At 40.6% G+C, this 26,433-nt stretch overlaps 1 protein-coding gene across 5 annotated transcripts in view; it reads right to left on the reverse strand.

Annotated features, from left to right (window-relative positions):
• IL20RB (interleukin 20 receptor subunit beta) overlaps positions 1 to 23,197 on the reverse strand; it is a 37,492-nt gene extending 14,295 nt beyond the window's left edge. The window contains exons 1-4 of one of the 5 annotated variants that reach the window (XM_077865015.1): positions 22,936 to 23,197; positions 18,135 to 18,236; positions 6,232 to 6,358; positions 4,452 to 4,642 (exon numbers count right to left, since the gene is read on the reverse strand). In XM_077865015.1, coding sequence (XP_077721141.1) covers positions 4,452 to 4,642; positions 6,232 to 6,358; positions 18,135 to 18,236; positions 22,936 to 23,050 — 535 coding nt within the window. In that variant the 5' untranslated portion in view covers positions 23,051 to 23,197. Of the gene's footprint in view, positions 1 to 4,451; positions 4,643 to 6,231; positions 6,432 to 18,134; positions 18,237 to 22,935 lie in introns of all 5 variants that reach the window. The other 4 variants (XM_077865017.1, XM_077865014.1, XM_077865016.1 and 1 more) reach the window with 4 other exon arrangements.
• Positions 23,198 to 26,433: the final 3,236 nt, after the last annotated feature.

Consider the following 26,433-nt stretch of genomic DNA (forward strand, 5'->3'; position numbering starts at 1 on the left):
GGGGACTACTGTATACCAATACTTTCTTGTATTGAGCATACTCAGTAAATGCATTTTGAATGATGAGCAAATTGTTTTAAATGACAAAGACTTAACTACAATTCTTTTTTCACTCCTCTCCTTGACCATGATAAAGTCCTCTGCTCCTTCTTCAGGAGGCACACACACTCAAGAAAAGTGACAGAGTACTCAGGTAAACTTCTCTGTTTTAAAATTTTATAGCCCAGTTCCTCTTTTTCTTTCTTTCTTTATTTGGTGGAGGGGCAGAAAGTGCTCCTCACCTTGACTCATCTAAGTGAGCAGATGTCATTTCTTAATGCTTGCCAAACACCTGCATGAGCTCAGGTCTATACAGAACAGTTGGGTCCATTCCTTGCTCATCAGGAATGAACATACCTGCAGGGCCATGTGTATCACTGTAGCTCAAAGAGTGATATATACTGGCTGTTGATGACTTTCAAGCATTAGGAAATCAGCAGCCTGTGAATGGGTTGGATTCTATTCTTGGTGCAAGAATTCTTCACTTCCTATTTTTAATGGGAATGTTGGAAAGTCAGAGGATTTTACAAATTCCAGTAGTCAACTCTAGAAATTACACCTTAAGCACAAACACGCATCTTTCACATTGTTGGATCCCAAACAGGGAGGCCAGCAGCCCCTGTGGATTCTTTCCCATCAGCAGACCAAGAACAGAGGGCATACACAGGCAACCTCCAGTCCCTGGCTACAGATGATGGATCCACACTTGCCTGTCAGATCTAGACACTGCAGGACCAGAAGGGCCACCCCAATGGTTGGCCTTGGCTTGGGAAGTACAGTGGAGTGAGTTCTGAGCTAAATCCCCCTGCACTGGGGTCCGTGGATACTCAGAGGAAAAGCAGTTCCTGGAGGAAGTTTTTGGAGAGCAAAGCATTTCCTGGCATTTGAAGAGCTACCTCGTTAGGGGACAGGAGAAGTGAGGAAGTCAGGGACCAACTGTGCAAAACATAACCAGTTCAGAAGCTTCAGTTTTAAGTAAACATTATAAAATTGGATCCTCTCTTCTCCAAATTGATTGAGAATAGAATTAGAGAAAATGACCTAAAGTCATTTTAGTTCAGAGGAACATTCTTGACAGTGTTGGGACAGGAACCTCTGCCCTATGCATTCTATATACTTAGCTCATTTCATCCATCCAGCAAGCATAGGAAGACAAACATGATTCCTGTTGTTCAGATGATGTAACTGAGCCTCAGAGAAGCTACGTGACTTGTCACACAGTTAATGGCCAGAATTTGAGCCCATGTCTTTCCACATTTCTAGCCTCTGCTGGTGGGGTATTAGCCTCCCTATGAGTGGACCTCAAATCCAGCTATCCATGAGAACAACCTGGGGAAATCGTAAACTCCCAGGAACAGAACGCACATAGATCACTTAAATCAGACTCTCTGTGGATAGGCCCTGGACACATGGCTCTAAATCTCTGCCATGACTGGAATGTGTCATCAAGGTTAAGAACCTCCACTCTCAGGCAGCCCAAGTAGCTCAGCGGTTTAGCTTAGGGCATGATCCTGGTTACCTGGGATCGAGTCCCACGTTGGGCTCCCTGCATGGGGCCTGCTTCTCCCTCTGCCTGTGTCTCTGCCTCTCTCTCTCTCTCTCTATCTCTCTGTCTCTCATGATTAAATAAGTAAAATCTTTAAAAAAAAGAACCTCTGCTCTCAACAAGGTGTCCCCTTAGGAGTAGGAGAACCTTTTCAGAAGAGCCTTAAAACAAGATTTTTCACATGCCTGGGGAGAAGTTGGGATGGCCTTTTTCAAAGGCAAAGGAACAGATTTAATGTCCCTTTAAGAGTGACAATTCCATCCTCACTCTGTAGCTTACTCTACCTCCACAGGGATCACATGGGATGACATCTTTTACCTTCTGGTGCAGGTACAGAGGCTCCTTCCTGTTCCTCAGCTTCTCCAGCAGTAAGATCCTTTCCTGTTTATACTGGTCTTCTCAAGCACAAGTTGTTACTGCGCACCCCTGCCCATGTAGTTTTATAAGCACTTGACCTCCATCTGACCTGTACCTTCCTTTCCAACAATAGCTGCCAGTCCTTAGCAATGGTCTTGGCTGGAGCCCCAGGCTCTTAGATGCTGAAGAGAGGTAGTTCTGGGTCTTGCCTGGGCACTGCACCCTCCAGTGTCCCTCAGTCTCCTCCAGTGCCTCGCACTGGGATCACACTGAGTCTGCTGTATCCTCTCAGTGCCTGGGGAAAGAGGCCTGGGCAGAGAAAGTCACATTTTGCACCAAAATTCTTATTGGTGTCCCATTCTGGTGGTCCCATTCTTGCCCCCACCTCTTCCCTACTCTACTCTCTGGCTCTAAGCTCTAAGCATCCCTTGGGCAACAATAATATAACACTTACCAATAGCTGAGTGCTATGATAGGATGGCACTGCCCTGACTATTTACATATTTCATCTTATATAGTCCCCGTCACTACCCAGCCAGGCAAACTGTTGCCCTTTCTGCGGGTGAGGAGGCAGGCAGGGTGTCAGCTATCAATGGCTGAGCTGGGATTTGAATCATACCTGACTCTAGAGGGCCAAATTCCCCTTCAAATCTGTCTTAACCTTCCTCAGCCCCTTCCAGCTTGGGCCCCCTGATCTTCTAAATCCTCCTGATTTCTACCCAATCTTATACACTCCTCAGTAACCTTTGACTTATCCTATTGCTATAGATGCTGCCCTAAACCTTCTTTTGTCCTCACTCACAGCACAGGATCTTCTGCTACATCAAGAAAGCAGAATTCACCAAAGGCCTTTCCCCTGCCTTTCCCATAGCTACAGCCTGGTCACATTATTGCCTTTGCCTGTTCTCAGGGGCGGAGCTGCCTTGCTCCTTCCCCGCCCCTCCACTCAATCCTTCACCTAGCAGCCTCATCACCATCCCAAATATTCCATGAAGCCATTTTCCCAAGGACCCATTTAGGGCCCTCCTTCAGGCTATCAGCAGCTCTTTTCCAGGGCACTACCTGCCTGGCCACCTATGGGTGCCCTTCCCTCTATTCACTTTTTAAACCCCAAAGCTTCCAGGATCCTGTCCTGGTTTCTCTTTGTCCTCATATCTTGTCCCTGGACAATCTCATTTGCTCCCAAGCCTTTAACTATTAATTCTGGGGTGCCTGGGTGGCTCAGCTATTTAAGTGTCTGCCTTCGGCTCAGGTCATGATCCCAGGGTCCTGGGATGGAGCCCGGAACCTGGCTCCTTGCTCGACGGGGAGCCTGTTCCTCCTTCTCCCTCTGCCTGTCGCTCCCCCTGCTTGTGCTCTCTCTCCACTCTGTCAAATAAATAAATAAAATCTTTAAGAAAAAATTTTGTGTTGTGCCTGAACTTGGCCTGTCTGAGCCCAAGGGCCTGATTTCTAGCTGCCAATCAGACATCTGTAGCATGCTATCTTGTAGGAGCCTCCATCTCAAAGAGCCCAAAGCCAGGAGTGTCTCCTGTTCCTCCTGGGTTCTCTGCCTTGGATGATGTTCTCATCAACCCCAACTGGAAGCTGGACACCATCATTGTCTCTCCCCACTTCATCTTCCAATAACTCAAGCTCTGTCCTTTCTAACTCAGCCATGTCTCTGGAATGTGCCCTCTCCTTCCTGTCCCCTTACTCACTCCTGGGATCAAGACCAATTTTGGCTCAGCTGGAGTGACAACCCCCTTCTCACTCTTCCCCTGCCCTGCAGACTTGTCCTACTTCAGTTCACTTTCCACACAGCATTCAGAGTGATTAGTGTATAAGATAGACCTGGCCTACACCTCTCTTCATCCATGACTCCCCTCTGCTGATTTCAACAGGTTTCATGGAAAGCCCTTTACCATGTGACCAGCCTTTGCTCCTGCTGTTCTCCAAACAAACACACCCTTTTTACACACTGGCCATTGTTTGCACTCTGCCATATTTGGCCACCCATCTGGATTTTTGCCATACTTTTTTCTCAATCATTTTCCGGTACTATCACTATAGAAAAGTTATTTATTTCCCAGTTACTGTTTCTGGTGAGTCTGATAAATCTATAGATCCTATTGCACAAAGAAGCTGCGCATGCAGGGAACAAATATCAGGTTAATGAGGCACTAGATGGAAAGCAATGTAAGATTTATTGAGGTGCTATCTAGACAGAAAGAAGCAATCCCAGCTCCATGTCCTCACTTCAGAACAGCTCTCCTTCCATGTTCCCCACCATCTGCAGACTCTGACGGAGACAGCCAGGAATGAGTTTGAAAGTCTCTTTCAGAATGAGAGGGCATGTGCCAAGTAGTTGGTAATTTTTGAAATGGGCCAGTTAGGACTGTTTTTGTTCATGGTGCTCTGGCTTTTCAAGTCTAGTTTGATGCTAACAAGAATCCTGAAAGTCGCAGTGAATGTGGTTCCTGAAGGTAAGGCCAATGGAAGTAGGGGAGTAAGGAGAGAAGTGCCTTACTTGAGTTTCGATTAAAGGGATGCTGCAGAGTGCTCCAGGCTGAGGTCTGTGAGCCTAAGGTGGCCCTGACGCGGAGGTTGTATGGCACTGTGGCAGTGATGTCATCAGTGATGTCACATGCAGGACCTTCAGTGGGTGAGCACCAGCTGCTGGGAATCCAGATGTGGCTCATGTACAGGCTTTCATACTCCCTGGCCAAGGAGAGGAGGGCACAGTGTCATTCCAGCCCCTTTTACCCAGGCACAATGACAGGTGCAAGTAACTGCCTCATTCACCTACTTTGGGTCAGCAAAACAAGCATTTTCTCCACACTCCAGTTCCTTCACTCTATTTCCTCACCAACCATCCATTCTTTCTTAGTCCTTTTATCACTAAACAAGGGAAATGGAGGTGTAAACTCCAGTCTGTCCTGGCCTCTCCATCTCTACAGCAACCCCCCTCCCAGTCTCAGTTGCTGTCATCCCTGACCTTGCTATGGTCTCCTGATTGATCTTCCAGCTTCCACTTCTGCTGTCCTTCAAACCATTCATCACTCAACAGATTGTGACATTTCTCTTCTTAATGGCTTCCAAAGCACTCAGAATGGAATCCAAACTCTTCCCTGTGGTCTGTAAGACTCTCTGGCCTTCTCTCTCACTCTGTCCCTAAACATGATATTCCCTCTACACTGGCCTTCTTTTCACTCTTCCCACATGCTGAGCTCTTGTTACCTTAGGATCTTTGATTACCTGTTCACTGTGTCTCAAAAGTTGTATCCCACTATTCACATTGGTTGGCTCCTCCTATCCTTCAGATGCCAGCTTAAATATCACCTGCTCAGAAAGACCTCCCCTGACCACCTAATTAAAAGGCACCTCAGAGTCCACTCTCTATGGCATCAGCCTTTCAGGTTTCCTCCTAGCACAGAATACTATCTGAAGTCACCTAGAGCAGTGCTGCCCAGTAGAACATGTTCTATATCTGTGTTGTTCATTATGGTAGTCACTAGCCATATATGGCTATCAAGAACTTGATTTGTGACTAGTATGACTGAAAAACAGACACTTTAGTGTAATTTTAATTAATTTCAATTTAAATAGCTATCTGTGTCTAGTGCTACCACACTGGACAATGTAGACCCAGTATATTTATTTATTTACCTTTTTACTGTCTGTCTCCTCTTCTAAATATAAGTTTCCCATATCTAGAAACCCTGTCAACTGTACCCCAAGCCTAGAAGAATGTCTACACACTTAAGTGCTCAGTTTGTATTTACTGTTAATGAAACAGACTGAGTGCCTTCTATGTCCCTGTCCCTCCTCAACAACTCTCAGAACCTGGACACCTGGAGAAAAGCAGACCTGCTTGACCCCAGGTCCAGCTAACCTTTAGGGTCATGATTTATTTTGGCTCCTGTGGGCATGCCCAGAGTCAGGAAAACTGAGGTCTCCTCTCACCTCCAAAGGATATGCATCTCCAATGATTAATCCACTTTGATCAGAGTCAAATACATTTCTTAAGATTTACTTTAGTATTGGACAGTTGGCTCATTGTTGAAAAGAAGCTCTACCAAAATGTGTTTATATACACTTACATTCCCAGACAGTTCACTGTCAAATCCACAGGACTATTTCCTTTGCTTCTTCAACTGTCCTGATGTCCATGCAGACAGAGGAGGCAGATCATGGGAAATAATCTATCCCTGGGCTCACAAAGTCTCCTTAAGCTTTGGAATGAAGACTCTACCTCCAGGAATCAAATACTCATTAAAGGAAGAAAAATTAGAAACAAAAAAACTCACCCCTGGTACTCAACAAAATAGTATATTATTTCTCCAGGCACAATCACTGGGCTCCATGTCAAGAGATGCTTCATGTTGGTTGATTGTACAGAGAGGTTCTGAGGGGCAGGCAGGACAGCCACTCCATCTGGGATTGAGGCATTTAGACGGGCTGACATTTGGACTCGTATCAGAGGAATGTCACAGCTTCAAATTAGTTTCTAATGAAAGGCCTTACGTGTTAATGAACCAGAAACAATTCTAATGTCATCATACTTGTGTTGACGCTAAATTTTTGCTGCCATAATTGTAATTCTGCCTTTCATGATAAATGGCATATTAACATTAATAATAATAATGGCTAGTATTGTGAGTACTCACTGTGTTCTATCTAGGCCATGTGTTAGATTATTACCTGATTATCTCATGTAATCCTCATGATCATACTGGGATGTACAGACCATTGGTTTCTCCATTGTACAAATGAGAAAACTGAAGCACATTACTTACAGCTTTTATGTCTGATCCACCTAGATGTAGGCCTTGACTCTGCCACTTGCTAACCATGTGACCAAACCCATGCAGACTCCTGCCACTTTCTCCTCCTGCTTTGCCATCATCGGGTGCCAAAACATATTCCTTCACATTCCCCAAGAAGCCAAATGGCGTATCAGCTGCCTGCTGGGAAGTGCAGGCTTAGGCCTGCTGTGGAAGGAATACAATCCCAAAGGGCACCAAACCAAGTTAGAGATTCCACCCCAGGCAGACCGTAGACCCCTGAGCCAGTTGGGATCCAAGTAACTCCCGCATAGGTGTGTGTGGTGTGCCCAGAGTGTGCACACAGTGGGTCTGTGGTTTTCATGCAGAATCAAAGAGACCTGTGAAACTGAACCTGTACTAAGGAGATGAGCCGTCCTGGGGCTCATCTTTGCATGCAGCCCAGGGTGCAGCCTGGATCTTCTTCTATGGTCCTTCTCCTCCCACTTTTACACACTTCTGTTTTAATGCCTAACACCTGCCTCCTTTGCTGTTACAACTGCAGTGATAACATCGGTAACACAGTGGGGGAGGAACTGGGGCCCTCACCCAGAGCCTTTTCATCTCTGTGCCTGTCTCCAGATTGGCACCTGTTGTTCGTTATCAAGCCTTGTGACCACAAGGGGATGAGGGGCTGCTGGGGATATCCCGCCTATGCCCTTCCTTCTCTGATGTAGAACCCTGGTGATCTATGTCCATCTCATTCACAGTATCCCCAGCCAGCCCTGCAAGGAAACACCTGGGTTACCCACAGGGAAGCTTCCTGCCTGCCTCACTTAACTTTGTAATCACCCAAAGGATGAAAAGGAAAAGAGCCAGATGCAGGGGGGATGGCTCAGGGGAGTGGGGCATGGTCCTCTCCAACATCTTTCCTCTGGTAAAGTATACAACACATTTCTATAGTCAGAAATGTGGGTATTACATAGCAATGTAAATATACAACTATAATTAGTAATTTTTTAAATCTTAAGAATGAAATCTTCAGGCCCAGATGGTTTCACTGAAGAAGGCCACCAAATATTTTTTAAAAATTTAACACCAATTTTATACAATCTCTTCAAAAAAATAGAAGAGAAAAATTCTCTAACTTATCCTACAAAGCCAATATTACCCTGAAATCATAATCAGACAAAGATAGTACATATTTTTAAAACAAAAACAAAATCCAACAAAATAATATATCTCATGCACTTAGATGCAAAAATCTTCAACAAAATGCTAGCAATCCAAATTCAATAATATATAAAAAAGATCATACATCACGACCAAGTAGGATTTATTCCAGGTGCAAGGTTAGTTCAACATTTGAAAATCAATTAATGCAATCCACCATATCAATAAATGAAAAAAAAATCAGTCATATCAACTGACACAGAAAAAGTACCTATAAAATCTAACACTCATTCTTAATGTAAAAAAGAAATCATCTCTCTTCAAGTTAAGAACAGCAGGTAGTTGTCTCATTTTGATAAAAACCATTTACAAAAACCCTAGAGCCAATATCTTAATGACAAAAGACTAAATGCTTTCCCCCTAAAACCAGGAACAAGGCAAGGATGTTCACTCTCACCACTTTTATTCAACATAGTACTGCAAGTTCTAGCAACTGCCATAAGGCAAACAAAAGAAGTAAAAGGCATTACAGATTGGGTGAAGTAATGAAACTCGTGTCTGCAGGTGACATGATAGGCTATACAGAAAATCACATGAAATTGGGGCACCTGGCTGACTCAGTTGAGATCATGCAACTCTCAATCTCAGGATTGTGAGTTGAGCCCCACATTGGGTGTAGAGAATACTTAAAAAATTCAAATCTTTAAAAAAGAAAGAAAGAAAATCCCATTGAATCTACAAAAAACCAAACCAAAAAAAACCTCCTAAAACTAATAAATGAGTTCAGCAAGTTCATAGCATACAAGAGAAACAAAAAAATTATACTTCTACATATTAGCAATGAACACTTATATACCAAAATTTAAAATACTATTTACAATCACTGAAAAAAAAAATTCTTAGGCATAAACCTAGCAAAACACATCTAGGATTTATATGGTGAAAACTCTACAGTGCTGGTAAAAGATTTCAAAGGAAATCTTAAAAAATGGAGATACATACTGAGTTAATGCATTGGACAATTCAACATAATTAAAATGGTAATTTTCCCCAAATTGATAAACAGATTTAATGTAATTCCTATCAAAGCCCATCAAGGGTTTTTTATAGATATAGACAAGTTTTTTTCTAAAATGAATAAGAAAAAGTAAAGGAACTAGAATAACTAAGACAACTTTGAAAAATAACAAAATGAGAGGAATAAATCTACCCAATTTCAAGACTTATAGTAATTGGGAAAAACTAAAAAGACTAAACTAAAAAGACACAGATTAACGAAACAGAATAGAGATCCCAGAAATAGACCCACACAAATATGTTCAACTGATTTTTGACTAAGGTATAAAAGCAGTTCAGTAGAGGAAGGGATAGCTTTTCAACAAACAATACTAGAGCAATAGGACATCTGCAAGACAATAATAATAAATCTCAGCCTAAATTCCTCACTCAAAGTAGATCATAGACTTAATGTAAAATTCTAAGACTTATAAGAAAAAAACATTTAAAAAATCTTCAGGTCTAAGCAAAGAGTAAACACCAAAAGCAATATTCATAAAAAGAAAAGTTTATAATTGAGGGGATCCCTCGGTGGCTCAGCAGTTTGGAGTCTGCCTTCGGCCCAGGGCATGATCCTGGAGTCCTGGGATCAAGTCCCATGTCGGGCTCCTTGCATGGAGCCTGCTTCTCCCTCTGCCTATGTCTCTGCCTCTCTCTGTGTGTCTATCATGAATAAATAAATAAATAAAATCTTTTAAAAAAAAAGAAAAGTTTATAATTGAACATCATCAAAATTAACCCTTTGCTCTGCAAAAGAACCTATTTAAAAAAGAGAAGACAAGCTACAGAATGGGAGAAAATATTTGCAAGCTGTGTATCTTCACAAAGGACTCATGTCTAGAACGTATAAAGAACTCTCAAAATTCAATAGTATAAAAGCAGAATTAGAAAATAGGCAAAAGACATGAAGAGACATTTCACTGAAGAGCACATACAGATGGCAAAAAAGTACATGAACATCATTAGCTATTAGGAAAACGCAAATTAAAACCACAATAAAACAGCACTACACAGCTATTAGAATGGCTAAAATCTTGAAAAACAACAAAACCAAATCCTGGTGAGGATGCAGAGAAACTGAATCATTCATACATCGCAGGCAGGAATGTAAAATGGTATTAGCCACTCTAGAAAATATATTTGCAGTTTCATGTAAAACTAAACTTGTAATTACTATATAACCCAGCAATTTCACTCTTGGGCATTTATCCCAAAGAAATGAAAACTTATATCACAAAAGATCTGCACATGAATATCCACAGACAAACTGGAATCAACCCATATGTCCTTCAAGAATTAAATGGTTAAGGATACCACCTCACACTAGTGAGAATGGCTAAAATTAATAAGACAAGAAACAACAAATATTGGAGAGGATGTGGAGTAAGGAGAACCCTCTTGCACTGTTGGTGGGAATGCAAACTGGTACAGCCACTCTAGAAAACGGTGTGGAAGTTCCTCAAGAAGTTAAAAATAGAGCTACCTTATGACCCAGTGATTGCACTACTGGGTATTTACCCCCAAAGATACTGATGTAGTGAAACATCAGAACACCTGCACCCCAATATTCATAGCAGCAAAGTCCACAATAACCAAATTGTTGAAGGAGCCTTGACGTCCTTCAACAAATGAATGGATAAAGAAGATGTGGTATATATATATATATATATATATATATATATATATATATATATACAATGGAGTATTACTCAGCGATCAGAAAGGAAAATACCTAACATTTGCCTCGATGTGGATGAAACTGGAGGGTATTATGCTGAGTGAAATACATCAGTCAGAAAAAGAGCAATCATCATATGGTTTCATTCATATGTGGGGTATAAGAAATAGTGAAAGGGACCATAAGGGAAGGGGGGAAACTCAGTGGGGAAAAATTAGAGAAGAAGACAAACCATGAGAGACTCCTAATCGTGAAACAAACAAAGGATTGCAGAAGGGGAGTAAGGTGGGGGGGATAGGGTGACTGGGTGACAGGCACTAAGGAGGGCACTTGATGGGATGAGCACTGGGCATTATACTATATGTTGGCAAACTGAATTTAAATTTTTTTTTTAAAAAAAGAGCTAAATGCTTAAACAAACTATGCTATATCCACCCATGGAATACTATTCAGCAATTAAAAGGAACAAACTAATGATACACAAAATAATTTAGGAAATCTCAGGGAACTTTGCTGACTGAAAAAAGCCAATCCCAAAAAGCTACATATTATATGATTCTATTTATATAACATTTTTGAAATGATAAAAGTTTGCAAATGGAGAACAGATTAGTGCTTGCTAGGGGTTAGAAACAGGGAAGGGAGGAAGAGGAAGGAGGTATAGTTATAAAAGGCAATAGGAGGTATCATTGTGATGTTGGGATAGTTCAGTATCTTGACTGTGGTGGTAAATACACAAAGATACACACATTTGTGCACTTGCACATACATACACAAATGAGTACAAGTAAATCTGGAGAAATCAGAATAAGATGGGATTGTATCAATGATGTCAAAATTCTGGTTGTGATATTGTGCTATCCTTCTGCAAAATGCCACTTGAGGGGAACCTGGGCTCCCTGTATTATTTCTTTTTTTCTTTTTTTTTTTTTTAAAGATTTTATTTATTTATTTATTCATGAAAGACTGAGAGACAGAGAGAGCCAGAAACAAAGGCAGAGGGAGAAGCAGGCTCCATGCACCGGGAGCCCGATGTGGGATTCGATCCCGGGTCTCCAGGATCGCGCCCTGGGCCAAAGGCAGGCGCCAAACCTCTGCGCCACCCAGGGATCCCCCTGTATTATTTCTTATAATTGCATGTGAATCTAGAATTTCCTCAACAAATTTTCAGTTAAAAAAATACAACTATGATGTCATCATACCTAAAAAATATAGTATTAATTCTGATTATCTGAATGATGGGATACATTTTATTTTAGTTTTATGATAGTCACACAGAGAGAGAGAGAGAGAGAGAGAGAGGCAGAGACACAGGCAGAGGGACAAGCAGGCTCCATGCACCGGGAGCCCGACGCGGGACTCCATCCCGGGTCTCCAGGATCGCGCCCTGGGCCAAAGTCAGGCGCCAAACCGCTGCGCCACCCAGGGATCCCAATGGGATACATTTTAAAAGATCGTGATGGGGACGCCTGGGTGGCTCAGTGGTTGAGCATCTGCCTTTGGCCCAGGGCATGATCCTGGAGTCCTGAGATCGAGTACCGCACTGGACTTCCTGCATGGAGCCGACTTCTCCCTCTGCCTGTGTCTCTGCCTCTCTCTGTGTCTCTCATTAATAAATTAATAAAATCTTAAAAAAATAAAAAATAGAATAAATTAAAGATCATGATGAGATAAACTCAGTATGAAAATGAACCTAGGAAAAAATGTAAAGCTCTGCAATTAGATCTAGTCAATTAAATCAGTGAAAGAGACCTGTTTACAGAGGGTGATTTGATGATTAGGGCACTCAGGATTTAAGCAACACACCCTGAGGTTGAATTACTGGGTATATCTTTCTTCATGAGGGGGCACCTAGGCAGGAAAACAGCAAAAGATGTCCCAACCTTTAAGTGGCTCCATTATGTTAGTGCAATAATTTGCACTTGTGTGACTCCCTTCTATTTGTGAATTTCCAAATCTAACTTGATTATGAACAAAACACTCAGTGTCATTACTGTATCAAGATGAAAACTGCTGCTTCTTGGGGCACCTGGGCAGCTCTATCAGTTAAGCATCTGCTTTCAACTCTCATCATGATCCCAGGTTCCAGGGATCAAGCCCAGAATCAGGCTCCCTGCTCAGTGGGGAGTCTGCTTGTCCCTACTCCTACCCCATCCTCTCCCTTCCCCCTATCTCCTCCCTTCTCCCTATCCTCTCTCCAACTCCTCCCCTCCCCCTTGCTTGTGGGCTCTCTCTCTCTCTCAAACAAATAAATAGATAAAATATTAAAAAAAAACTACTGCTTCTTTCTGAGCCCTAAAGGCAACATCCTTAATATCCTGTTATTTCTATAGTGTATTCTGAATTTCATCTTTGTTTTACTCATGTTTATGTAGCACATATACACTGGGTATGAGATGGAAAAACAATAATGCCCATGAACTACTGATGCCATTTAAAAGAGTTACCTAGGAAGTATCATGGCACTGCATGAGGAAGGATTTGTTTTCTGCTAGGACACGAAATAGGATATAGGAAATGACTCTATGAAATGGGAACTCAAACTGGTAGTGACTCTTTCTACTGTCAAAGGGTTAAAAAAATCCTGTCCCACTGCTACAGAATGCTGACTCTGGACTTGAGAAGACAAAGAGAGAAAAAAACACACAAAACTTTGTTATCCACACAGCATTCTCATTAACAAGAAGTGTCATCAATCAGCCAGGAGCAATGTGTATTGAAGTCTCTGAAGAAACCAGTTAATAAAGACTCTACCTGATGTAAATTGGCAAATGCAAAAACAAAGAATACAACTGATCCTTGAACAACAAGGGGTTGAACTCTGCAGATCCACTTACCCACAGATCTTTTTTTTATAAATACACTACTATAAATGTGTTATCTCTTCCTTATGATTTTCTTTTGTTTTTTAAGATTTTTATTTATTTATTTATTCATGAGAGACACAGAGAGAGAGGCAGAGATAGAGGCAAAGGAAGAAACAGACTCCCCATGGGGAGCCTGATGCAGGTCTCAATCCCAGGACCGCAGGATCACGACCTGAGCCAAAGGCAGATGCTCAACCACTGAGCCACCCAGGTGGCCTTCCGTTTGATTTTCTTAACGACATTTTCTTTTCTGTAGCTTACTTTATTAAAAGAATAGAGTATAATATATATAGCATACAAATTATGTTAATGATAAGGTTTGGTAAGACTTCTGATCAATAGGGGATCCCTGGGTGGCTCAGCGGTTTGGCGCCTGTCTTTGGCCCAGGGTGCGATCCTGGAGTCCCGGGATCGAGTCCCACATCTGGCCCCCGGTAAGGAACCTGCTTCTCCTTCCTCTTTCTCTTTCTCTGTGTGTGTGTGTGTGTCTATCATAAAAATAAATAAATCTTAAAAAAAAAAAAAAAGACTTCTGGTCAATAGTAGCCTATTAGTAATTAAATTTTGGAGAAGTCAAGAGTTATATGGGGGCTGGGGCGCCTGGGTGGCTCATTGGTTAAGCATTAGACTCCTGACTTGGGCTTAGATCATGATCTCAGGGTGGTGAGATCAAGCCCTGAGTTGGGCTTCACGCTCAGCAGGGAGTCTGCTTCTCTCATCTCTGCTTCTACCCCCTCTCATGCTCTCTTTCTAAAATAAATAAAGTATTTTTAAACAAAATCTTAAAAAATAAAAAGTTATACTGGGTTTTCTACTGCATTGGGATTGGTGTGTTGTTTAATGCTCAACTGTACAGTCAAGGGGCCAGAGGCGAGTAAATTTGAGGTGTGGACAGGAAAGACAGATTAGCCACAGTGAGGAGGGTGCAAAATCTGAAAGAATTGTATCTTCAGCCACGTTGGATGAGGGTTGGGGAGAGATGCTGAAACTCCCTGTATCATCTTTTGATTCCTTGTAAATATTTATGCTTTTATTTCTATAGAAAATTGTATTGTTCTCATTCTAGCAGTCTCACTTAAGTGTCTTAAGAAAGACCACTGGGTGGAGCCTCTTTGGTGATGTTTCCAATAGAGTCTTGAGCCTGGTGACCATGACCTGACTATTAAGATTCAGAATGGGCAAAACTAAGCAACATATTTTGCACAGAGCTTCATTCACAATGCTGATTCCTCTCTCTCTCTCTCTCTCTCTCTCTCTCTCTCTCTCACACACACACACACACACACACAGCCTATTAAGTGTTCTATTGCTTTTGTAACAAATTACTACAAATTTAGCCTCTTGTAAAACAACACAGATTTATTATATTGCAGTTCAGTAGATCAGAAGTCTCCAGGGGCCTGTGAGTTGGTAGGACTGCATTTGTTCTAGAAGCTTCAGTGGAGAATCTGTTTCTTTGCCATTCCAGCTTCTAGAGGCTGCCTACATTCTGCTCAAGGCTCCCTTTCTCCATCTTCAAAATCAACAATGGCTAATTAGGTCCCTTTCACGCTTCAAATTTCTCCTGCCTTCTCTTCTGTCTTCCCATCTCTCTCTCTCACTGAATCCAGAAAAGATTCTCAGTTTTTAAGGAATCTTGTAATGGGCCTATCCTAAAAATCCAGGATCATCTCCCAATCTCAAGTTCCCACACATAATATTAATCACATCTTTAAATTCCTTTTTTCCAGCCGTGCCTGGGTGACTCAGTGGGTTAGGCATCTGCCTTCAGCTCAGGTCACGATCTCAGGGTCCTGGGATCGAGACCCACATCAGGCTCCCTGTTCAGCGGGTCCTCCTTTTCCCTTACCTCTATGCACCACCACTGCCATCCTCCTCAACCCACCACAGCTTGTGCTCTCTTTCTCAATAAAGTTCTTTTTTCCATTGAAGGTAACATATCACAGGTTCCAGTAATTAGAACATGTATATCTTTGGAGGACCTTTTTTTTTTTTTTTGCCTACATCATTGGGCTTGCCCTATAAAGGATATAGGCATAATAAACTGATACTATGCTCTAAAATTCCTTCCTCAAATATAGTCAATTATTGTAAGAGAATTACTTTGTATGTGACAAGAAGAAGAAAAGACCAATGCTGAGCTAGGACATGGCTAAGCAGGCTGCTGGCATCACTTGCTGCTTGAGTAACTAGTGCCTATATCCCAGCTTCAAAAGGTATGTAAATAAATTCATGCCTCAGGAAAGTGATAAATTACTTCATCTATCACTTTGGATCTTCTATCACTGTGGATCATCTTTGGATCAGCAGCATCACATTACCCAGAAGACTTATAAGAAATGCAAAGTCTCAGGTTGCCTGGGTGGCACAGTGCACAAACCAACCTCACTCTTAGTTTCAGCTAAGGTCATGATCTCAGGGTTGTGAGATCAAGCCCTGTGCCCAGCCCCAAGTCGAGCTCCATGCTCAGCGGGGAGTCTGCTTCTCTCCCTTTCCCTCTGCCCCTCTCATTCTCTCAATTAAATAAATCTTAAAGAGAAAAGAAAAGAAATACAGGCAGCAACCAATGTCTTACCGAACCAGAATCTGCATTTAACAAGATCCTCAGGTAATTCACCTGCACATTAAAGTTTGAGAAACATGGGTCTAGGGGCCATTTTTAATCTTGGCTGCCCATTACAATCACTAAGGAAATGGTTTTGTTTGTTAAATTTTATTTTTTTAAAGCCTCTACTTATTTATTTAGAGAGAGAGTAAGCAGGGTGAGGGACAGAGGCAGAGAGAAAATCTCAAGAAGACCCCACACTGAGTGCGGAGCTCCATGAGTGGCTTAATCCCAGGACCCCAAGATCATGACCAGAGGTAAAATCAAGAGTCGGTTGCTTAATAGACTGAGCCACCCAGGTGCCCCTTTTAGGATTAATTTTAAAATAATTTCAGATTTAGGGGCACCTAGGTGGCTCAATTGGTTGGGCATCTGGCTCTTGATTTCAACTCGAGTCATGATCTCTGTGTAGTGGCATGGAGCCCCATAATGGGCTCCCTGCTCAGCGGAGGAGTCTGCTTAAAGATTCTTTCCCTCTGCCCCTCCCCCCACTCACTCGTGTGTTCTCTCTCTCATAAATAAATCTTTAAAAAAAATAATTTCAGGATGACTGGGTGGCTCAGTGGTTGAATGTCTGCCTTCTGCTCAGAGCATGATCCGTGAGTCCTAGGATTGAGTCTTGCATCAGGCTCCCTGCAGGGAGCCTGCTTCTCCCTCTGCCTAGGCCTCTGTCTCTGTGTCTCTCATGAATAAATGAATAAAATCTTTAAAAAAATAATTTCAGACTTGGAGTTGTAAAAATAGTACAGAGAGCTCCCATAACCCTCTACTTTAGCCTTCTATATGTACATAATCATAGTATAATTATGAAAATTAAGATATTAACATTGGTACAATATCATTAATGAAGCTTTGGCCTTTATTTAAATGTGGCCAATTTTTCCCCCATATCCTTTCTTTTTTCCCAGGAACTAACCCAGGATCCCACATTTAGTTACCATATCTAGTCTCTTCCAATCTGTTCTGTCTTTACGATCTTATCTTTTTTTAAGAGTACTAGCCAGTTATTTTGTATAATATTCCTCAGTTTGAGTTTATCTGATGTTTTCCCATAATTTCACTGGGGCAATACATTTTTGGCATGTATTCACAGGGAGTACATGATGTTAGTGTCTTATTTCCAGTGATGTTAAACTTGGTCACTTGGTTAAGGGTGTCTTTACCATAAAGGTACCATTTTCCCCTTTATAATCTTTTTTAAAAGATTTTTTATTTATTTATGAGAGACAGCAAGAGTGAGCAAGCACAAGCTGGGAGAGGGGCAGAAAATGAAGGAGAAGCAGGCTCCCCGCTGAACAGGGAGCCCACTGAACAGGGACCCCACCAAGGGGTTTGATCCCAGGACCCCAGGATCATGACCTGAGCTGAAGGCAGACACTCAACCAACTGAGCCACCAGGTGCTCCCCCTCTCTGTAATTAATAAATAACTTAGGACATACTTCGACACCATGTGAATATTCTGCTTCTCAAACTTTCATCCATTAATTTTAGCACTTACTAGTTGCTATTATTTGCAACAATTATTGCTGTGATATTCTAATTAACAGTGATTTTCAGTTTATTAATTGGAATTCTGCAAGGAAGAGCTGTTCCTTCTCCACCATTCATTCATTCATTCATTCATTCATTTCACTATTTATATTAGTATGGAGTCATGAATATTTATTTTAATCTATTGCTACTTTGTTACTTAAATTATTCTAACTCTGGCCATTGGGAGCTCCTTCAGATTGGTTCTTGTCTCCTTTTTTACTTACTCCCACTTCTCACTCTCTTTTTTCATGTTATTTTTATTTTTGTAATAATTTTAGATTTACAGAATAAACTGCAGACAAGTTTCTACATATCCTTCACCCAGCTTCCTCTAATACTAACATCTTACATTATTTGTGTTTGTATTTGTCAAAACTAAGAAACCAACATTGGTACGTTACCATTAACTAAACTCTACACTTATTTGAATTTTGTCTGTTTTCCCATCAATGTTCTTTTTTCCAATCCAGGATCCAATCCAGGATACTCATTTCATTTAGGACTCCATCCTTCTTTGAGTACTTTCTTGCTTACACAAATGCTTCAGACTTGTCTTTACTCTGCCCAGTTCTGGAATACACAACTTCTGGAGCCCCGCTAGGGAGTTTTGAAAAATTCCAATGTCCAGGAAACATCCTAGATTAATTAAATCAGAATCTCAGGCCATGAAATCCAGGTATTTATAGCTTTAAAAGTTTCCTAGGTGATTGCAATGTGCATTTGAGACTGAGTACCACTAATGCAGACCTTCCCTCTCATTGCCAAAGAATAGTTGAAACTATAAATTCCCAAATGCCAAAGACTTAAATGTATTTCCCGGAAGGCTCTTATGTTCCCTGAAGACAAGGGACTCCAATTTGTTCTTCTATAATCAGCATCTAGCTCAGAACCTAATACATAGAAGATACCAGAAATGCCAAATGAATGAAAACTAAGTGAACCAGGCCTTGGCTCCCTTAGTAAAATTAGCCTCCGCTTGATTTCCTTTTTCCTAATCCCCTATCTTACATCAGATCTTTTTGCTGCTAAGAAAAGGCCGCCCTTGGGCAAAATTTCCAGACAGAAATCCTCGTATTTCCTCCCTAGAATGATGCCTTGCTGGCTTCCTCTCTCTGGGTCTACTGTCAGCTTCCCTCATTTGGGTCCCTTTCTGCCTCTTTTCCAACAGCCTTTAGAGCAAGCAATGCTCAGAAAAGGTAGCACCATCTTCTTTATTCCCTTTACTTCATCTGTCTTCCCTTTTCCTAGGCTTCAGTGTCTCAGCTTCTTCTGCAGAGAGGTACAGAGGGCATAGGCTCTGGAACCAGCCAAACCAGAATCAAATCCCAATTTTCTCACTTACTAGATGTATATACTTGGGCAAATTACTGAACTTCTCTGAATCTCTGTTTCATGGTATGCATAAAATGAGAATAATACCACTACTTTGCAGGATTGATGTAAGAAGTCAAGAGAACATTTTTGCTAATTTAGAGCACAGTGTGAGCTCAGAAATGGCCACCGTGATTGTTGTTGCTGTTATTGTCATTGTTGCTGTTGGTAGTAGTAGTGGTGGTGGTGGTAGTAGTAGTAGCAGCTGTAGCAGCAGTGGGAGTGGTGGTGGTAGCAGTAGTAGTAGTAGTAGTAGTAGTAGTAGTAGTAGTAGTATGATCAGTTTCCTGAATCACACACTATTATTTGGAAGGGACAGGGCAAGGCAAATGAATTCTATAAAAGTGAGCAAGAACTTCTACCCAACTATCCAGAGATCTTAAGTAACTAATAGAAGTTTGTTTAGAATTTGCAGAATTAATTGCAATTACCTACACCATCCAGAGGAAGTGGTCAAACTTGCATAAAAGCAACCTCAGCTAAAGCAATGATTTTCTGACAACACTATCTGTTTATGTAACATACAGATAATAATAATTAACATAGGGGGTGGCACACAGTGATGTTTTCAGAATGGTTTTGTTTGCATCATCTAATTTAATTAAAACACCTCCCAATCTCAAGGAGGCTTTTTTTTTTTTTTTTCCATTTTACTGATGAGGAAAATGAAGTTATATGATATAGTCAATGAGCTAGCAAGTGATGGAGTCAAAACCCACACAGGTCTCTCTGGCTCTGACATCCTTGTTGTTTCCACTACCGGTCTGTTTTTGTTTTTTTCTGTATAAGTTTATAGGTGGCAGAAGAATACACTCACTTCCAGGTCTTTTGAAACTAGTTTTCAGGAAAGGCTTGAAAGATTGGACTGCCTAACTGAAGAAAATACTGAATTTAAAAATGGGTGAAAGGAGTCAAAAGGCACACATTTCCAGTTTTAAGTGTGATAGGTAAGTCCTGGGGAATGTAATGTATAGCATGGTGACTATAGTTAATAACACTGTATTGCATATTTAAAAGTCATCACAAGAAAAAAAATGTGTAACTCTCACCAGCTAGACTCCAATACCTGACATTTACTGCCCATATGCTTATGCTCACTAACCTTTGTCTTATATTTTTCCTTAAGCTCTCTTTCTGGCTTACCTCTTCTTTTTTTTTTTTTTTTTTTTTTCTGGCTTACCTCTTAATTCAGGCAAACGAAAACCAAAATTATTCCCAGATCATGGCGACTGCCCTGACAACACCTCCCATTGCCCCAGACCACCCAGACAATTTGAACTAAATGCCAGGCTAGCTAGGGGCAGTCCAGGTGGCTCAGGGGTTTAGTGCCACCTTCAGCCCAGGGCCTGAGCCTGGAGACCTGGGATAGAGTCCCACGTCGGGCTCCCTGCATGGAGCCTGCTTCTCCCTCTGCCTGGGTCTCTCGAGATCTCTCTCTCTCTCTCTCTGTGTCTCTCATGAATAAATAAATAAAAATCTTTAAAAAAATGAAATAAAATAAATGCCAGGCTAGTGCTTGCACAGACGGACCATTGAGTGACTTCTGGAATGACAGGCAATTACCTTTACCTCATTATAATACTAAAATCTCCTCCTAAGGAGGAGCACAAGCCTCATTTACATAACATACAATGTGTGCCTAGGCATGCTGCCGTAAGGCATATATGTGACCCTATGCCCACCTCTACATACTATAACAGAGCTTCCCTATCTAAAATATTCATCCTAACTCTAAATAAAAGGAACCTATCCACCCTCAGGGAGTTACCACTTTGGAAGCCATTCTCTGTGACCTCCTCATTTGCTGCAAATAAAAGTTTTCTTTGTGCAAGAAATTAATGTGGTATACAGTTTCTCTCTCATCAAGGAGCCAACTCACATTGATTCAGTTACTTAACTATGTATGGTGATGGATGTTAACTACATTTATTATGGTTGTCATTTTGCAATATATATAAATACCAAATCGTTATGGTGTATACCTGAAAGTTATATAATGCTATATGTTGATTATACTTCAATAAAGGAAAAAGAATCTGGAAAAAAAGTGCTGAGCATTTCCCTTCTCAATTGGCCTCCCCATCTTCTCCCTCTGGCTTAATGGGGGCATGTTTTTCTGGCAACTTGTTCCATCAACTAATCACTCAGTTAACTAACCAAATAACTAACATGATTAGCCTATGCTGGGAGCTGTGAGGACACCAGAAAAGATGTCTAGGCCCATCCCTCAGAGCAGTGTAGGAAATAGAAGCAATCCACTTAAGCAGAGTATGTGAGGTCAAGGGTGAAAGGAGAGAGAAGTCTGGGGAGAAATCTGAAGGAGAAGGGAATGATGATGGGAGCATAGGCTTGAGATGGGGAAAGGAACTGGAGATGGTGATTCTGGTGGGAAATAACAATCATAAAAGCTGGGAGGAGGAAATGAGGGCATTACAAGCCAATTGTGAAGACAGCAGCCACCTGTGGTTTGTATTTGTTGTCAAAGAACAGTGAGAAATAGAGTTGAGACCTGAATATGCTGGGCCATGAAACACAGCAGACTTGAACACCATGTGCTAAGTAAGCATTTGGGAGCTGCAAAGGTTTTTCAGCTAGGAAAGGACACCATGAATTTGATGTTAAAGCCAATTCTAAACATTTGCAAATCACTTTAGACTAATTTGTTGCCTGACTTAAACTAAAACAATTAGTTCTCAGTGGAATGAAAGAAAGAAAGAAAGAAAGAAAGAAAGAAAGAAAGAAAGAAAGAAAGAAAGAAAGAGAAAGAAAGAAAGAAAGAAAGAAAGAAAGAAAGAAAGAAAGAAGAAAGAGAAAAGAGAAAGAAAGAAAGAAAGAAAGAAAGAGAAAAGAGAAAGAAAGAAAGAAAAAGAAAGAGGAAAGAGAAAGAAAGAAAGAAAGAAAGAAAGAAAGAAAGAAAGAAAGAAAGAAAGAAAGAAAAAGAAAAAAGAAAGAAAGAAAGAAGAAAGAGAGAAAGAAAGAGAGAAAGAAAGAAGAAAAAAAGAAAAAGAAAGAAAGAAAGAAAGAAAGAAGAAAGAGAAAAGAGAAAGAAAGAAAGAAAGAAAGAGAAAAGAGAAAGAAAGAAAGAAAAAGAAAGAGGAAAGAGAAAGAAAGAAAGAAAGAAAGAAAGAAAGAAAGAAAAAGAAAAAAGAAAGAAAGAAGAAAGAGAGAAAGAAAGAGAGAAAGAAAGAAGAAAAAAAGAGAAAGAAAGAAAGAAAGAAAGAAAGAAAGAAAGAAAGAAAGAAAGAAAGAACTCAAGGTTCCCACCAACACTGCAAAGTGTCAGTATTTTGGAGCATTAAAATTAGAAATTTCTCTTAAAGGTGTTTGGCATGAAGAAACATCAAAACTAAGGAAGCTTCAATTTTGGAACAACAAAGCATGTAGGTACAAGCAGCCAGGAGTGAAGCAGAGAAAATTATGTAATCTTACTGGTAGGGAAAATGCCCCAAACCACACTTTCAAAAATGCTATGGAGTACCTAACTGCTTCTTTTTCTGCAGTGACCAGGAGAAAGCCATTTTAATAAGTCTTATACCCAATATTAAGGTTGCAAATTAAGCTTTTTATTCATGTATATTTTCTCAGAATCTTTATTTTACAGTTAACATCTACAGTTAACATCTCGGAGGCACACACAGAATGCCTGAGATAACCATGTGGTGCCTTTTAAAATCAGATGAGAAAAGTAATAAAATGCATAGAGCTCTGCTAACCTTTAGACTATTTGTTTTGATATTTTATCTTTCCAGATTGTTCTGTGATCATTAGGAAAGAGATTTCCAAACAGAATGCAGGCTTGCTTTGTGACATGGGGATGAAGGTTTAGGAGGTGAGAAACCTTTTTAAAAACAGACATAAGATGTTCTATGCATCTATTGCAACTCCAAACTCTGCTAAAGTATTTTTCACCTTCTTAACCTATGTTTGAATCCAAGCTATTGGCTATACTCTAATCCATACTTACCTATGAGTAAACATGGAATCAAGGCGCAGAAAAACCACATGATAGGACTTGTCAAGATTTCTTCTAGAACCACAGAGAGGGTCTGTGTTTGGCGACTCAGCTCAACCTGGAACATTGTTTCCCTCCAGAATGAAGCATTCTGTCCATATCAGCCATTCTTACTTCAGAATGCAGATGCTGGAGCTGGGGTCTGAGTTGCTGTGAAGACTGAGACTGAATTGTTTGAGAAAGACAAACCAGCCCAGACAGCTCAGAAGGGGCGGGCTGTGCAGCTCCCTCCTTTCTGTCCAAACCCAGATATTGCATCAGAGGGAGTGGCATAGGAGACTTCCAGAGAAAAGGTACTAACTCTGAGGAGCTTGAGAATCTTCCTAGGAGAGATACTTGACCACAGGCTCTGCTCTGTGGGGGGGACCCTGGATGTCCCTAGAGGCCTCACTGGTGGTGAGCAAGCAAGATTTTACTTTCTCAAATTTTACCTATCCTCTTCTAAGTCTCCATCTTGTGAGTTCATTCAAGCTGGGTATTTACTAGCTCCTTTTGGTACATACTCCAGAAAAAGTAAAGAAGTTAAAAAAAAAATTTAATATCTTTCAAAAAGTCAGAAGGTGAAGAATTTAGCTTTATGTTTGCTTATATTTCAAAAAAAGAAAACCTGGAAGGAGATATAGAAACTAACAAAATTGGTTATGTTGGAACAGAGAGAGAATTGGGAAGATGGAGGAGGAAAATTGGGACCAAGACTCCTTGAAATATATTTTTGTTCAGGGGCTTTTTTGAGATTTTTTTATTTTGGTAAAATACACATAAAATTTATCTTCTTAACCATTTAAAATTATTTTTACATTTAAATTCAATTTAATGAACATATACTGTATTATTGATTTCAGAAGTAGAATTTCATGATTCATCAGTTGCATATGACACTCAGGGCTCATTACTTCAAGTGCCCTCCCTAATACCCATCACCCAGTTACCACATCCCCCCACTCATCTTCTCTCCAGTAAACCTTAGTTTGTTTACTAGAGTTAAAAGTCTCTTATGGTTTGCTTCCCTCTCTGTTTTCATCTTATTTTATTTCTCTTTCCCTTACCCTATGTTCATCTGTTTTGTTTCTTAAATTCCACATATGAGTAAAATCATAAGGTATTTGTCTTTATGACTGACTTCCTTCTTAACCTTTTTTAAATGTACAGTTCAGTGGTATTAATACATTTAAATTGTGCAACCATCACCACCATCTGTCCCTATAAATCTTTTCATCTTGTAAAACTGGAACTCCATACCAATTAAACAATTCCCCCCATTCTCTCCTCCCCATAGCTCCTGGTAACCACCATTATACTTTATGCCTTTATGATTTTGACTACACTGAATATCTTATATTACTACACTTATATCAATGGAATCATGCAATTACTTGGCTTTCTGTGACTGATTTATTTCACTTAGCATAATGTCCTCAAGGTTCACCATGCTGTAGCATATTGCAGAATTTCCTTCTTTTCTAAAGCTAAATAATATTCCATTGTATGTACATACCACATTTTGCTTATCCATTCATTCGTCTATCAATGAACATTTGAGTTGCTTCCACTTTTTAGCTAATATAAATAATGCTGCTATGAATATAGGTGTAAAAACATCTTGAGACCTTGCTTTCAATTCTTTTGGGTGCTATATATCTTTTTGCACTGTTTGGTGTAAGCATTAGTGGGAAGCATGAATGGGAGAACATGGGTTTTAGAGGGCCACAGATTTTGGCTTTAATTTCAGAAATTATTTGCATTATAACCTTGGAAAAAGTAGTCTTTCATTCATTCATTCATTCATTCATTCATTCATTCACTAAGGGCCTACTGTATACTAGAATCTGGGAATTCAATAGCTCCTGCCCTAAACCAAGAACTTCTCAACTAGTGGAGAAGTTAGGTATGGGAATAATCATAAATCAATACTGAGGATAAAGTGACAGAAATATCCACAAGGGAATATAGGAGCATTAAGGAGAAATATCTAACCTAGCCTCAGGGATTAGGGAAGGCTCCCTGGAAGAGGTGACTTTTAAGCTGTTAAATGCTGAAAAAAATTAGCCAGGCATGGTGTACTTAGGAAACCACAAGAAATTTTATTCAACTGGAGAGCAAGGTTGAGTGGCAAGAAATGAAGCTCTAAGACAGACAGAACCAGGATTCCAGATAGCTTTGAATACTTTGCTGAGGACGTTAGACTTTATCCTGAGAGCAATGAAGGTCAAAGGAGGGGTTAAAAGCTCAAATCTGATATTATTCCCTGCATTGGTGCTTTCAAAAGTTTATGATTTGAATGGAGAAAACAGTGGAAAGAGCTAAACTGGAGGCAGGAGGGTAAGGAATAAACTATTGGTAAGTGAGGTGAGAGATATCGTTGGCTTCCACTAGGTTTTCCCAGGTCCGTAGAGAGAAGTGACTGAATTCAAAAGATGAAGGAGGCAGAACCCACAGCACTTAGAGTGGATTAGGAGGGTGGAGGAAGAGGAAAACATGACTTTCAGGTTCTTGGTTTGAGTAACTGGGTGGACTGCAGCGCCTCAATCAAAATAATGGAAAGGAGGAGGGAGAGGTGGGGTCAGGCTAGGCAGGGTTGGGGGTGGTATGGAAAAAGGTTGCGTGTGTTCACCTTGATACACTTCAATTTGAGATGGTTATGTGGGCAGCAGCTGTCTCTAGTATGTTTCTAATATGTATCTTTGTCTCAAATCTATGGATGTCAAAGTATGACACCATTTCCCCTACCTTCAGCATTCCAGTAGTAGCAGAGACCAGGAAGTGGGTGAGAACATTCAAGGAAGAGTATGTACATTAAAGAGACATGCGGACGTGCACCTGGAGAAGACCTACATATAAGGACCAGCACCAGAAAAATAAAAGAGATAGAGGGAGAAAAAAATATGTCAGAGAGATGACCCTGAAACAAACTGTGGTCCTGGAAATGCCAAAGGATGGATAAATCACCAAGGAGGAGTGTGGAAGAATCATTGAGTTGATTATTGAAAAATGTCCCCTAGATTTAGCATCTCGAAAGCCATTAGTAATCTCAGTAAAAGAAGTTAGTGGAGAGCTTGAATCAGTAGATATTGTAAGTGGAGGATTGGACGGAAAAAGTAGTACTCCTTTGATATGAATGGGAGGCAAGCAACTCCGTGAGCTTCATTTTTTCGTTTACAAAATAATGTCTTACGTAATAGTTGTGGGATTAAAGAATACAGGCAAAGCACAATTAGCCCAGGGCCAGGAACACAGTAGTCTTCACAAATGCTGTATTGACCATTTGTTATATTAATAATGTTAACAATAAATACAGGGGCACTTGGCTGGCTCAGTCAGTGGAGGATGCAGCCCTTGATCTTGAGGTTGTGGGTTCGAGCCCCACACTGGGTGTAGAGATCACTTAAAAATAAATTTATTTTAAGATTTTATTTATCCGACACACACACACACACAGAGAGAGAGAGAGAG

This window comes from Canis aureus, chromosome 22 (assembly GCF_053574225.1).
Source record: "Canis aureus isolate CA01 chromosome 22, VMU_Caureus_v.1.0, whole genome shotgun sequence".
NCBI lineage: Eukaryota > Metazoa > Chordata > Mammalia > Carnivora > Canidae > Canis > Canis aureus.